The 16,305-nt window shown below is 38.7% G+C and overlaps 1 protein-coding gene across 1 annotated transcript in view; it reads right to left on the bottom strand.

Moving 5' to 3' along the window:
• The window catches only part of LOC124723119 (transmembrane ascorbate-dependent reductase CYB561), a 50,668-nt gene extending 38,940 nt beyond the window's left edge, over positions 1-11,728 (bottom strand). The window contains exons 1-2 of the mRNA XM_047248302.1: positions 11,604-11,728; positions 10,730-10,938 (exon numbers count right to left, since the gene is read on the bottom strand). Of these exons, the coding sequence (XP_047104258.1) occupies positions 10,730-10,934 (205 nt within the window). The 5' untranslated portion in view covers positions 10,935-10,938; positions 11,604-11,728. The remainder of the gene's footprint in view (positions 1-10,729; positions 10,939-11,603) is intronic.
• Positions 11,729-16,305: the final 4,577 nt, after the last annotated feature.

Here is a 16,305-nt window from a genome sequence, read left to right as displayed (position 1 = left end):
GCACAGGAAAAGAAAGTAGGTGTTGCAATAGGGCGTCCAAATTTAAAAATTTGGATAATGTCAGTACTACCACCATTGCTAGTTAATCCAATAGTAGATGTCTTTGCAGTGTTATTTATAATGGACACTATGATGGCTAATTATCTTTACTACACATCCACAAATGTGGACCAAGTTCTTTGAAAGTATCTGCGAGATGTTCAATATTCTTACTCTTCATACATTATCAACACTTAAAGCTCCTTTGTGAGAACTGAAAAGATCATCACATCTGACAACAGAGAACGTACCTAAAATAAGGTAACATTTTGTCTGCAAATCAACAGAGTGGAACATACTTCCAAGTGGAGATCAGGCTTGTCAACATATTCATTGACTTTATGGAATTACCCATATGGACAGAAGAATTTTGCACTCTTTGTGTGACAAATGACGCCTTTTTCCAAACCCACATGGCTTTGGCTCAAACAGATTACAAGTCAAAAAGTTAATTTGTCTGCTGTAACCTCATTTAAAGTAGAAGACTGCTTTCACCTGTACTGAAATTTTTCTGCGACAAATTTTAATGAATAACCTATCAACCATCACATGCTACGAGAAGGTAGCAGGTACAGTCTAGGTTCAGACAAACAATTGAGGAAGAGCTGTATGCTAGCATCCAAAATAAGAATAATGAAGGCCTCCAACTCATGCAGCTCACTACTTTAACCTCCAACTGACAGGTTCCAGCACCTTTTTGGATATGTTAACTACACAGTTGCAGACTAGGCAGAGATGAAAAACCAATATTCAGGATGTAGCTGTAAGCAATGTCTGCATACACAGGCATTCTAGCACATTTGAGACTTCAAATGTCCACCCTGAAGTCTTCTACTCTTTATTACCCCACCTGACTGTCAATGGTAAGTGGGAACCTCTCAGCCATTTTAAAATCCAGAACAGCGTCCCTCATTTGCAACTGAGGTAATTTTTCTTAATAAAAGATTGAAAGATTTACCAGTCTTTCAATCTTATTTTATGGGGATTACACCCTATTCCAAGACATTTCTCTGCCTAACATTTCCTCTTCCAGTGCTAGACAAGATAGATGCTACAACAGTTCAGAAATCAATTACAATCTCAAATAAGCTCAGCATGCCAAACAGTTTACACATGCCCAGCCAACAGGTGGTTCATAACATCAGACCAGTGCCTCAGATTGTGGAGTTGAGCCTGTGTTACTGAGCTTTATGTAGTACTTTGGCCCCCCAACTTCCCCAGTTTCAAGCCTCCTCCTGTTTACATTGCTTTTGTGTTTTTGAATTTCTATGGCTCCTCTGTACCTCCTACCATAGTAATGATACAACTTTGATAAAATCATGGTATCAGATAAATGAATTTGGTTGTTTCATGGTTTCAGTGCACATCCTGCTACTGCTGATTTATCCATGTTGCCCAGATGACAACTGATCATCTTCCTTAAGGTGACGTAATGCTTCTTTTTGTAATTTCTATGTACACTTTACTGTATGTGCATGGGATTTTATATACTGTGGTACGATGATGTCACAAACCAACTGTTGCCTGTCTACATATAAATAATTCAGCTTCTAGGCTTGTTTGAAATTTTAGTTACTTTCAGTGTTTTATTTTCAATGTCTCTAGCATTGAGAGACTGAACTTCAGGCAGACAAATATGCTGTGGACCACAGCCTAATACCAATAAAACAAATACCATAAAAAAATTGAAAGACTGTCTTGTGTGATGAACAGTTAAAAATAAGTGCTCTTTACCCTGTTGTCAGTGGTTGCCAGATACAATATTTTAAAGACAACGAAGTCCTCTGTACTCTACTCCCCAATGTAGAAGGGCCATTTATTGAAGGAGCAAATGCACTTTACAAAAAATGAATTAAAGAAACTTCCCTAGCAATGAACAGAATTTTTGTCCTAATGACAGCAGTGAAACTTCACAGGATGGATTGTGAGAGACCTTACATAACAGAGCCACCCCAATGCACAACTCCTCTACTATCAAGCAATATGTATGAAGATTGCATTGAATTGTATCCCAAATGATTATTTCACTCAGTGGTATCTCAGAGGTGCTCAGTAATTTAGGGGTCAGGTGACCTAGAAGAAAGTCAGGAGCAGTTTGAGGACAGACAAATATGTATGTCCCCGGAGCTTCCTTTTAACTATTTTGACAATTTAGGTATGATTACTTTGTGCATTTTCTTTTTGTCAATATGCATCACCCGAGTTGCTCAAGTTCAACAAACTAATGTACACAATTTAACATTAGATTCTTTTATCCTTTCCCTGTTTATGAGAAATATATCAAGGTCATGAAATACAGAAACACAAGCTTCAAACAGCCAAGATTGGTAAATACAAACTATTCTGATGACTGGTCTTCGTAATCTAAGTTGCCATCATCAGATCTGTAAAGCATACAGATTGGAATTTTATGCATAATGAGATATACACTGACTGGAAACTGCATGACTTGTTGGATGTTCAAGGAATACTGTGATTAGTCTTCCAACACATGGTGAAACAGTGTCCAAATGTCATGCAGTTGAGCAGCTACCACACATTACAGATGTCTGACGTAGGACTCATAGCGAACTGCAGTGGAACTAATATCAGACTTTAATGCTGGATGGAGTACAAGTGTGTGGGAACACGCAGTGCACCAACACTCTTAATGATGGGCCTCAACAGTCGACAACCGATTAATGTGCCACTGTTAACAACACACTGGCAACGACAGCTGAAATGAGCATGTAATCATCAGCAGTGGACGTCCACTGCCGGAGCATTGCATGGACTGATTAAGCCCGATACATTCTTCATCATGCAGATTGGAGGGCATTAATCCATTTTCTTCCAGGGGAACAGCTCTGACACCTGTACTGCATGATTAAGGCAAGCTGGCAGCAGCTCCATTAAGTTCTGGGGAACATTCACATGGGCATCCATGGTTCCAGTGGAGCTCGTGCAAGGCACTACGATTGTCAAGTAGTATTATACACTGGTTGCAGGCCATTTACACCTCTTCATGACTATTGTGTTTCCTGACGGCAGCGGCATTTTTCTACAAGATAATGCACTACGCCACAGGGCCAAGAGAGTGATGGAGTGGTCCGATGAACACTGGCGAGTTCCACTGATGTGCTGGCTTTGTAGCATTTCATTTCAAGTGCATGTTGAAATGTTAAAATAGGTCTGAACTGTATGGACAGGTCATAGTTTAACATATTTCTGGTCTTTTAGACCAGTTGTCTTATTATAGGATATTTAAGATACATAATATGTAGATTGTGTGTATACATTTATTGAAGATACACAATACATATATGTATTTGTCAATTCTGTTCAGAGGATTGGTGAAGGGCACAGGTCATCCCCATTTTCAAGATAGGACGTCGAACAGATGTGCAGAACTATAGACCTATATCTCTAATGTCGATCAGTTGTAGAATTTTGGAACACGTATTATGTTCGAGTATAATGACTTTTCTGGAGACTAGAAATCTACTCTGTAGGAATCAAGATAGGTTAAAAAAAAAAAAAAAAACGGTCATGTGAAACCCAGCTCGCGCTATTCGTCCACGAGACTCAGAGGGCCATAGACATGGGTTCACAGGCAGATGCCGTGTTTCTTGACTTCCGCAAGGCGTTCGATACAGTTCCCAACAGTCGTTTAATGAACAAAGTAAGAGCATATGGACTATCAGACCAATTGTGTGATTGGATTGAAGAGTTCCTAGGTAACAGAACGCAGCATGTCATTCTCAATGGAGAGAAGTCTTCCGAAGTAAGAGTGATTTCAGGTGCGCCGCAGGGGAGTGTCATAGGACCGTTGCTATTCACAATATACATAAATGACCTTGTGGATGACATCTGAAGATCACTGAGGCTTTTTGCGGATGATGCTGTGGTGTATCTAGAGGTTGTAACAATGGAAAATTGTACTGAAATGCAGGAGGATCTGCGGTGAATTGACGCATGGTGCAGGGAATGGCAATTGAATCTCAATGTAGACAAGTGTAATGTGCTGTGAATACGTAGAAAGACAGATCCCTTATTTAGCTACAATATGGCAGGTCAGCAACTGGTAGCAGTTTAAAGAGTTTGCAGAGGTAAAAGTCCATAGAGTATACTTTCCGTATGGTTGATTTTAGTTGCCACAATGTTGAGAATGAAATGTGGACAAGATACCTATATATTTCATTTAATTTAAGTACCACATAAGTGTCGTATGTAATATTGAGAAATATTCCACCTTTCGCGACTGTAACAAAAGTTTTACTTACACTGGGCACGTTTGGCTTTATTTTAAAACACTTCAATCAATCAAAAGGAAGTAGACAAAATACATTAAACAAAACTGTGGACTTACAAAAACATTAGGACTTCAATACACTGTCTGTCAGTGAAGTGCTCAGAGCTATGTCAAATATAATTTTGTGTGTGGCACACAAATACAGCATTTATTTGCTAAAACACTGATGAGCCAACACAAACTTTGAATATTGTGCTACCGCAGCACAAAACTACGAAAGGTGACTTGGCAATGGAGGACACAAAATACAGTGTTCTTATGATGCTTCAAAAGAGAGAAACGTGTCTGGTCTAAATAAGTCGCTTATTACAGTTGCAGAAGAGGGATATATTTCAATACCATTGGTAAAACTGCAACTGTTGAACAAAAACAAGAAATAGAACATGAATACCATTGTGTATGTGCCATACCTTTCACCGATGGAAGTGCTTTAAAATAAAGCCAAATGCGCCGTGTGTACATAAAACTTTTATTACAGTCGTGAAAGACGGAATATTTCTCAATATTACATACGACACCTATGTGGTACTTAAATTAAATGAGATTGTTATACAGTAAATATTATATGAAATTTAGGTATCTTGTCCTCATTTCATTCTCAACATTGTGGCAACAAATCGACCATACGGAAAGTATACGCTATGGACTTACCTCTGCAAACTCTTCAAAATTTCGTGCAATGGTTTACTACATTTAATGCCGCACATCAAAACAAAATTAAGTCATTTATGGGGGGAAAGTATCAGGCAAGAAGACGTGTAAAAATCAAATTTTTTGGCCAAATAGTTTTTGTGAAATCTAATGATAAGTGTGTCAAAGCAGTGGGAACACCATGTGTTTGCACAGGCGAGAAGTGCAGTGATGACAAAATCGCGCACAGCGCGGAATGCGGGGAGCACGTGTCTGCAGCAGCGAAAAAGTTGAAGAGGCAAAGCACTAGAAATTTAATTCAAACGAATAAAATTCGTGAAGTAAGGCACTCCAATATTGTTTCTAAATGAAGAAAATATTAAGCACCGCACGAGGTTTGAACTCATAACCTTTCACTTGGCAACCCAACACCTTAACCGTTCCGCTACCTCAGCTCATCGAACAGTGTAACTCCATAATGACTAACACCTCACGCAACTACTTATAAACACTGTTGGTACGACTATGAATTACTCACGCTTCGTCGAAGTACAATAGGAAATAAACAATTACCGCTGTTCTTTATTGCGAAAAAGCAGTTCGTGAGATTGAAACAAACACCTTTCCTTGCTATCGCGTGAATTAGGAGTCTTATTGCTTGTTTGGTTTAATTAATAGAATATGAAGCAATTGGTATAAAGAATGCTTTTTCCAAACTTTCTGTAAAAGAAAGTCTGCTATCAAGACATTGCTTTTGTTCTATTACTTTATTTATGACTGAACGTTTCTAAAACTGAAGACACTCGTCCGTGCAGTGCACTGCTGTTGAGATCTGGCAACGTCGTTCTCTGTTCATTGGCTGACTGTGTTTTGTGACGTCAGATGCGCAGAACGAACCTAAACTCGGCCGCCAAGATATATGACGCGCACTGTAGTTATGCAAAACCCGTTCCCCACATGCCTATAATATTCTTCAGTACCAATATCACAATACTGTTTTATCCATTGTTGTACAGTGTGTTAAGGAACATAATATGCTCCAGACTGACACCTAATTAATTTCCTCCACAAGAGCAATGACAGTCACATATAGCCTGTTGATAATGAGGCACACACATGGATCAAGAATGTGGTTTGACAAATTGAGGTCATTCAGGTGATGACTGGTGTGTGGGGCACTCAACTGCACAGTCATCAGCACTCATACAAAGTCCCAATTTTTTCACAGTCCCGTTTTGTACACAGTCAAATCTATTCACTGTCACGAATGATGATGAAATAATGATGACAACACAAACACCCAGTCCCCATGCAGAGAAAATCTGCAACTCGGCCAGGAATCTAAATCCTGAACCCCATGATCCAGGACGTCGTTCAGGTATCTGACCCTGAATTTTGTAGTGCCGTTTCCTATTATAGAATGGGGTGATGACAGACATAGCTCAGCATAGACTGTCAATGCCAATGAATACTGCCACAAAATGTGAGAATAAGTACCTCACAAATGGTATTCCTTTTGGGTAAGGTGATCCTACAAGGCAGTTAAGCAGTTTAGTCTCTGCATGTGTCCAGACAAAGTGTAGGTCATTATGTCTTACTTTAAAAAAGAACTATGCTACCAATCACACTTTAGCACTTTACTACATTTGTAAAGCCGGCTCAGTGTCTAAAGCTGTTACTTGCTGACTGACTAATTCAAATCCTTACACTAATGGTTTCTGTTTTTATCATGAGAATAGTTAAAAGTATTGAAAAAGTGAAGAATAACTACTCTGTGCAATAAATGCAGGAAAATATAATAATATAGGTTATAGTAATACTAGATACAGTTACAGAAAATAATAACTGTGTATAATTTCATAGTATTATTCACACAGTCTTGTTCAATATGTATGATTGAGACAATGTGTGTACACTCTGAATGCTTTTTATGTCATTTATCACCCAATACATTGTCTAAGTTCAGAAAGAAACTGCCTGGACAATAATATAAAATGATATGCATTTGTTTACTTGTTCCTTCAAAAGTTAGAGCCTAGTCACCTGAACCCTTTCACAAGAGTTACTTTTGAGTGGTCTCCAATCAATATATTATACTGCATTGTTCAGTTTCAAAGTTTCATCACAGACTGGATGCTCCAGCAGTAGTTCAGCAACCTGGGCTGGTTTAGATCAGGGCCATATGTTGCCGCAACAGTGTTTCTATACTTCTCGTAGGCTGACACTGTCAGTTTCGCATAGCCAATGGGACGAAAGTTTCATGTAACCAAAAAGAGGTGAGGAGAGAGGCAACGTATTTCTAGCACCGAAATTCAATTTGTCTTGCTCACTGTATTTTGGTATCCAAGTTACATGATCTACTTGCCTGTGATTACCACATGTGTATTCAATGAATTTGAATGCCTTAAGTGATTTGGTTCTGTATGGAAACATGTATCATGGATTAATTGCCAAGAAATGAATATTTATCAAATGGGGTTAAAAATGGCTGACAGAATCAAAGGTTTCTGTCAATGGAATCACCTGAAGTGCAGCAAAAGCTGCCCTTCTCTAAATGTTCCAAAAGTAAATTAAAAATGAATACCATTCTACAATTTACTTATTTGTGGGTCTACGAGTAAATTTAAATTTACATGCTGAGAATTTGACTTGGTGAAGGAAGCTGGTTGACGAGAATTTTTATAGAGAAATTTGTGTCTAAGCACGTGCAAGACAGAACGAGAAACTTTATGAAGGGCAAATTGTTGATATCACTGAATCTCTGTGTGGCAAAACTAAGTTTCACAGAGGGGAAAAATGCTGTTTTGCTGGTAACCAAAGAATATTTTGGTAGGGGCAGCAGCAATATAAGACTTTTTTCTCCAAAAGGATGTTCCAACACTAACATGAATCACAAACTGATGTTTAAGGATGTGACGAAAGGTGTCCAAACAAATACTATAGACTGCGCATAGGCATCTATTGAATGGTTCCTGCATGGCATAATGCTGCTGCAAATATTTGGCTGTCTTTCATAACTATGTCATTTACCATAATTTTTTTTATGTTCGGATGTGAAAGTTTGCTTGCTAGTTGTTGAAGCCAATGAAACAAAGCTAAAAAATCTGCTTGTGGTGGCAGACTGATCTATAGCTTAGCTTCAGGTCTATGTTAGATTGAGATATGACAGTGACTCAAAAATTAAATTATGTAATAATATTACTCTTCATAAATATTTTGTTTTTTCCCCAAACACATCATGAATTACTATGTTGTGGTTAGGTTTACTCTAATAACACAGAATAAATTGCTGCTAGCAAAATGAGCAGCAATTACATTTATCACCTTTATTGTCAAAAATGTTTCATTGTTCTATAAAGTATAATGATGTACTACAAGGTTGTTCTTAGGTTAGCAGGTACCAGTTAGTGAAACAAGGAGCAATTTAATTTATAATTCTCATTCACAGCAATGTTTCACTCTCTGTTCTGAATCTAATTACTTCCAACACTGTTTTATTTCTTTGTGTTGTCTGCTTGCTGCTCTTATTGACTATGTAGAACAGCTGACACATCCTCTCCTTACTGTGATACCTCACAGCAAGCAACTAGAAACATCGGCTACTGCCACTATTACATCTGCTAGAATATTAACTCATTACCATTGTTATTTATGTACCAACTTCTCGATATTATTTTGAAACTTCACTGTATAGTACTCTTCTGTGTGGCCAAAGTTCTAAGAGACTTCCTTAGTTTTAACCACAAATGTTATGAAGAGGAGAGCACTGCTGCTATGTAGCAGTCATGGCAGAGATTTAGTCCTTAATTACCAGAGGATTTAGTGGAAGAGTATCAAGTCACCAGCATTTGCAAGCCCAGTGCTGGGTTGAATCAAGTGATTGAGGGTTTAGGGCCTTTGTGCAAGGATTTTATAAAAGATCATCAGGTACTGACAATGGGTCCACTTGGATGTGGACAGTGGGTACAACATAGGTGGTGACCTGAGCATGAAAGTTTCCTTAATTGGCTGCGACAGTGAGTTTAGCAGACTTGTTCCAGTGGCAGTGCTGTATGGCGAGCCAATGGGGAGACGAAGATGGCAATGATAACTACTGGCCATGTCCACATTGCTTTCGTGCCTGTGGGGACTATCAGTTGATGGTGCTGCACTAGGCATTGGCTGTACCTCAACAGGACTGAGAAAGAGGTTGTAAGAGTTTATTAGTGAGATTACAGCAGATGGGTGTGGGGGCCACACATGGTCACAGCTGTTATGGCTAGGAGGACCAAGCCTTTGAAGTATCTCAATCAGCTGAGACATTTCTTCATAATGTACACAGAAAATAGAATGTACTACACTGGAGTGCACATACACTAAAGAATTTGCTTTTAAGTCTCTCTTATTCATTAAATGCGAAGTACATTAAAAATAAGGTACACCATCTTGAAGTTGAAGTAACTGAAGTCCTGGAAAGTGCCACAGCCCCAAAAACTAACATAATAATAATAATATGGAGAGATATGAAAATTAATGTAGTGGTTCAGAGTGAAATTAATAAACATTTTGAGCAATTCTGGTCTGGCATAGATAATAAACACTGAAACAAGGGTATCAAGAAGTTCAGCATCAGTTTTAGACCATCTACTTATAGATATTGACAGGGGAAAGTATTCATAAGAGATTGGCCTTTCAGATCATTACAATCAGATAATAAAGCTAAAGACACTTTGTAAAACCTGCTAAACTGGAAGACCACAAAAGAATCTTCCTAGAACATAAGAAACCTACTTTTTCCTAGGGCACTGGCAAAACAAACATGTGACAAAATGTATATGGAAATTACTGTAAATGCAAAGTTCTTTAAATTCTGCACATTGTTAAAATTAATTTTTGAAGAGAGACAGGACTGAGAAGCATAGCTGAATATGTACAGGCACGAATCAGTTTTCTGCCTAGGTGAGTTGGTGCAAAGGGCACAGTAGCATCTTCATAGTCCAGGAGTCTCCAGCAAGTGTCACTGTGTTCAGCAATCAAGAACAAAAATGTGTTTAAGGAGTTACCCAAAATAAACTCAGTAACTCAAGGAAAACTGTACAATTGGGACCAACTCAATGTGGAAGTACAGCTTTCACAGCACTGACCTCATTTGAGAGGCTGGAGTTCCTCTGTCCAGCCATCCTGATTTGTCTTTTCCTAAGTCATGGGATGGGTCCTGAATCAAGCCGACAGCCTACTACTTGCCTTATCCTCAGGCCAATCTGTCCTACCCCAGTAAAGGATGTGTTGCATATTTTGAGCTGTTTATTTGCATTTTATTACCTTCACAAAACCTGTATCACAGATGTGGCCCTTTGATGCTTAAAGATTATAAAATGTGTGGTGCTGTGGCATATAAATCTTCAGTGGTGGTACATTTCAGTTTTCATCAATTTCACCAATTTGTTTTGCATACAGCACAAAGCCATTCCGATTGTCTAGACAGAGGAATAATAAAAGAGAAATTCAAACAGCAATTACATTTAGTCATGTAACCACTGTAGTACATGTCCTTGGGTGATGTACTATGTATGTTCACTTACTAATATGTAAGGTGTAGCATGGAATAACGCTTTTATTGAAAACTTAACCATCAACGTCCTGTAAGTTTAAAATGGATCCTTCAGTTGATTAGTAACATTCTCATCTCTTGTCACTTTCAGTAAGTTGATTACATAACTACTGATGTTATGTCATAAGGTACATAGCATAAAAGTAAATATTTACAGTAGCTGCACCAAACACACTTACCATTTCCAAGCAAAAAAACCATTCCAATCAGCATCAACACTGGGTGCCAATTAAATTCAACTGATGGGTTTGAACGCCATGAAAATCCTCCTTTGTAGTAACCAGCCCAAACGACAACCATTACAACTGCTGCCGTTCCTGTAAGCTGAGCCAATCCATAAGCTAAAGTGAAGCCTTCTTTGTGATCATGATGAAGTGCCTCCATTTTTCTGTAACAGCAAAATATGCTTGAACCGCCAATTTACACGTTAAAGCAACTACAATAATGGCCTATGTTACGTCACAAAAATGTATGACGCCGGTACCGAACGTACTCTAAAATACCGTAAATCCTATTATTTATTTAAAGACTGCCATCTCAAACTAAAATTAAGAAAATCTGGACATGCGAGCTGATCCTCAAAGGTTCCGAGTTACACTACACGTACCACGTATATTTCATGTAGTGAAAAATGTTTTTGATGATTTTAATAACTCTAAATGGAGAACTGCACTGCAGTTTGTACCTATAAGTTCATCAACAAATGATTCATACCGTACACCAGCATTTACAAGTGGCGACGACTATGAGATAACAGCACAGAGAGTACATGTTTACTGAAGAGTTACTACCAAAACAGTACTGTCTGCACTATACATATTTCGATAATCATACTACCAAACTAACTCTTGACTTTCAAATAGGGCTGTTGTTCAAGACATGTTACACATGTGATGAACTAAAGCTTATGCTAACTCTGTGGGCAACAGGTAGTCTATTGATCATACTGGTTTCAAACCATCATCAAAGAACGCGGGACGCTTCTCATTCAAATTCACGATTTCCAGGACTATCAAAACAAATGACAAATAATATCGCATATTATGGCCATACCTGTCACACGAAGTTTAATGCCCTTCTGTTCCTCACCGGCAACAGCTGGCGAACTGTCAATACTCCTAGACAGCAATGACATTAAAAATCGATCGAAGCACTGGCTTCTCTAGCTTCGTTTTTTCTGAAATGTCGTAGCCTTCTATATGACTTCTAGGAGGCCGTGACGTTAGTAGCTCTGATTTTGTCGTGAGAATAGCGGAGTTTTAAAGTTTAAAATCAATGTTCACTGGAAAATGACTTTTGTGTTTGCTGTGAGAAACTAAATTGTCAAGTTCTGCTATTTATCAAAGGTAAAGAATAGATTTGCTTCGCTGTGCAACAGATTGAAATCAATAGTTTGTAAAGAAAGGCTAATTTTTCTTCCAAATCCGTATATAATGCTTGGGATATTTATGATGGTCGAGATACGCATATAGGTTGAATTCTACATATAATGATTTAACCTAAGACTCAAACTAAGGCTATGACACGACCGGGAAAGCGTCTGGCACAGTACTTTTTTGAAGTTGTTACGCTACACACAACTGAAAGTTCAGCATTGGATTTTAAACAATGTTATGTCATATGCAATTAATAATGAAAGGTTAAATTGTTACAGCAACTTTCACTCTGCTAAAAAGCGCGAAACTATATGCAACTGATTTGTGTCCTACAGTCATCTGTCTTGGTTGTCCTCTTAGGATTTCTTCCGAAGTATTATCTGCACAAATGGAAGATGTCTTTACGGTCACTCACATCAGCCACCGCGCCGAGTGTCAGCTTGGTTTGTGCGGACGATAAAGGAACTAAGCTACAGACAGTCCCTCGTGATGCTTCTTGCCGAAAAGTGCAGCCGTTCAGAGGATAATGAGACCTGTGGCCTCATGTTACACCTATGTCATATAAGTTAACTGGTAAAATTCTTACTCTCAAAACATTCCTCTAACACAGTTTCATATTTCAAAAAGAATACTTCCATCTTGTATTTTCACTAAACCCTGTTGACCTACATTAGCTTTTTCTTTGTCTTACAATTTTCAGTTCTTTTTCATCGCATATGTGATATCCACAAGTCTCATGGCTGTCTACTTTTTATATCAACGCGAAATTTTTTTTAAACCAGAATATACTGTATCTAACAGAGATATTTTTAATACTAGTAGTGGCAATGAGCACATGGAAACTCATTTGCTGCAAATCTTCATATTTTCTCGAATTTGTGTTTCAGGATGCTACTAGTTGTTAATCTATCACAGGCAACACAGAAATAGACACTGGCGTGTTTCAATAAAAACAAATACCTAGCGCATTCATTCTGGTTTGTAGTTTCATGCACGAATAATTGGTGTGACGAAACGAAATCAATATTGCAATATCTTCAGCCTCAGTTCCATGACACATCACTACAAGCTTCAGTGGAACCCCAGAAAACCGATGAAAATTACAGCACTTTAGCCAATCAACACTATAGTTATAGCTTCACTTTTACTAAAACATCCTCTATGGTTCTGCTACTTTGATTATATATTTACAGTACTGTTTAGATGTCTTCCTGAGGTCAGTCGACAGCCTTCTGCCAAATTAAACTAGTCTGAAAGCTCAGCCTGAGTGCTCCGCAAACTCTGAAAACAACATTAAGAGAACTTTGTTCTCAGCTTAGGGCAACTCAATAGTAATACAGCAATGACAGTATTATCAGAGGTTCAGTTTGCACCTCCAATCATGCCACTTCTAGTTGCTGCAGTAGCATGATGATGTCACTTTCGATAAAAATCTCAGGAAAACTCAAAATGTGAAACTAACCCACTTATTCTATGTCAATGTGTTGGGAAAAATCGATAAGGAATTAGATGAAGCCTAATTGTCTTTAGTTAAAATGTCAGAAAAATAGTCCGAATGTCTTCTCTGATCAGTCCCATTTGAGTGTATGAGAACCGTATACAAGAGAGGGGAAACTAACAGCTCTTCCTGTCATATGAGAGATATCAGTCAGCAATGACAGGAATTTCTGTGCTGACTCCAGACATGAATGCGGCAGCTAACGACCAATTATATAATGACAAATAGATAACTTACAGAACTGAAATGTGGACAATAGTGCCCCTTTATGCACAATTAAGCAGCAAAATAGACTCATACGCTCGATTCATGCAAAATGTAGCAGGTTTGAAATTAATTAACTGTTAATCATCTATACGAACGTGTTCCACGCCGTAATACAACAACAACCGACGACAGGGGACAAAGACCACTATAAATAAACTGTAAATATCTTACACGATTTTTCCTTTTTACATTGCAGTTTATGTTTTTAAATCTAAAAACTGCTTTGCTCTATCACGTTAATTTTTGTTGCGTACGGTACATAGAAATATTTTCAAGGTTAATTGCCGTCAGCTGGGGGTAACATTGCCCACTGGAGTCACTCTAATGGCTGCAGGTTAATTCTTTTTATCGATGTTGACGATGAGTCGTTTCTAGTGGTTCACAGCAACAGCAGTACTTCTCTTCTCATTCGTGTATAAACAGATGATTTTGAGGCCTACATACTTTTGCTGCTGCAGAATCGTACATTGTTTGGTAAACTACATTGATGATACTAATTCATCACGTATATAATCAAGACTGAAATCAGAAATGAATCTTTTGTGCCATAAACGAATGTAAAAAGAGCACTGTGTAGTTTCACTTCTGTTGACAGTTTTTTTTTTCGTGTGTGTGGCTGCGTAACAGACAAATTTCTTGAAAAGAGTTTCACACCGTTTCTGAGGAAAGTGTGTGAACTGTACTTCAAGACTGAAATCAGAAATGACTCTTTTATGCCATAAACGAATGTAAAAAGAGCACTGTGTAGTTTCACTTCTGTTGACAGTTTTTTTTCGTGTGTGTGGCTGCGTAACAGACAAATTTCTTGAAAAGAGTTTCACACCGTTTCTGAGGAAAGTGTGTGAACTGTACTTCTTTGATATGAAGATAGGCAGTGGTAAGGTATGGGTACCAAGATTTATCTACTTGACATGTGCATACAATTTGCGCAGTTTTGAAGAAGAACAGTCCCTTGACATTTCGAGTTTCAGTGGTAGGGCGTGAAGCAAGAAACCACACCACCAACTGTTATTTCTGTTATGACAGACACCACGACAATCTTCATCAAAACTCATGTATCTGTAAAATACCCAGAATCTCCCCAGTTTATAAAACAATTCAAAATGATCTTGTCACTTCTCCAATGACATCAGCAGCCGCAGTTGACGAAGAGATGCAAGGAGACAAATGATTTTATATCTCTTTTCAACGTCTGTAACTCTAACTACTGACCTTTTGAAGATATTCAGGAGATAAATTATGCTAAATTTCGGGATCTCGTATGGGATTTAACACTAACAGAAGGCCAAGCAAAACAACTCTATTCACGTCATAAAAGAGATCAAGTTTTGTGTGCACCAGGCACGACTTCGTACTTTCGACACAGCCGAAGAGCTTGTGGCATTATTTGCTGCTGAACGAATGCGCAAAGTCGTACGTAAAGCGTCAGTGAGAACAAACGTGGAAGTGTGCGGCTGTTCATTGATTCATCTGAGTGAGACAAAACTGAAGGCGGTATAACTCCACAAGGGAAACATATGCATCAGCACTAGATGGAGATTCTGACCACCTAAAAGCGAAATACGAAAGCAAGTTGCTAGGTCACTTTTTTGACAATATTACTATCGCTAGTATTTGCGGTGACCTGAAAATAATGACCATTCTCGTCTAGTGGGAATGCAGACAGTACTGCCGTTCTATCAGAAAGTGGGACAGCTGAAATGGAAACCATCCCACGTAAAGCAGAAATGGCCAATCGGAGATAAATTGCAGCCAGGGAACCAAAACGTCCATCATGCGCTGTTATTAATTTCACCGGTGCGTATAAGGTTGGGGCTTATGAAGAGTTCTGAAAAGGAGCTAGACAAAGGCTTAGATGGATTTCGGTACCTGTGCAACAAGTTTCTGGGGTTGAGCCATGTAAATGTGAAAGTAGGTGTGTTTGTAAGTCCTTAAATTCGGAAAATCATTGCCGACAGAGCCTTCTAAGACTTACTGAGTGGTGCTGAAAGTCATGAATTCAAGTCAGACGTAGTCAGCTTTCCTGGGAAACGTAAATGTGAAGTTTATTAGTGCTGAGTTGCAACTCGTCGCTCAGAAGACATCTTTTTGACTCGCATCTTGACTTCTTCCTTGAGAGCATAGGTTGAGGCAATGATGAACATAGCAAGCGTTTCTTTCGTGGATGGTTATAGAGTCACGCTATCACAATTGATGGAGTGCAGCGATATTGGCTGACTACTGCTGGACGCACCAGCATGACATCCCAAATGTTCAGCACGAACGCTAGTTTATAGTCAAGAAGTTCAAACCAATAACACCGTAAATTGACGAAGTATGTGTACACTATCTGAACACACCTGTGTGCCCCGGACACACACGTGTAATGCGAAATTGACCACACGATGTCACGAGAGACGGACCCGCCAGTATAAGAATACGCTAGAACTGTTGTGTTGTCAGCAGAGAACCTGGGCGAGTTATTGGGCATCATCTGAGTACCAAATCCATTAGGGATATTTCAACCTTTCTAAAGCTTACCATAACGACTGTTGGTGATGTGACTGTGAAGCGGAAACGCGAAGGAGCAACCACAACTAAACCAAGACCAAGCGGACATTATGTACTGAGCATA

This window comes from Schistocerca piceifrons, chromosome X, assembly GCF_021461385.2.
Source record: "Schistocerca piceifrons isolate TAMUIC-IGC-003096 chromosome X, iqSchPice1.1, whole genome shotgun sequence".
NCBI lineage: Eukaryota > Metazoa > Arthropoda > Insecta > Orthoptera > Acrididae > Schistocerca > Schistocerca piceifrons.
This window is presented reverse-complemented; position numbering and strand designations above follow the sequence as displayed.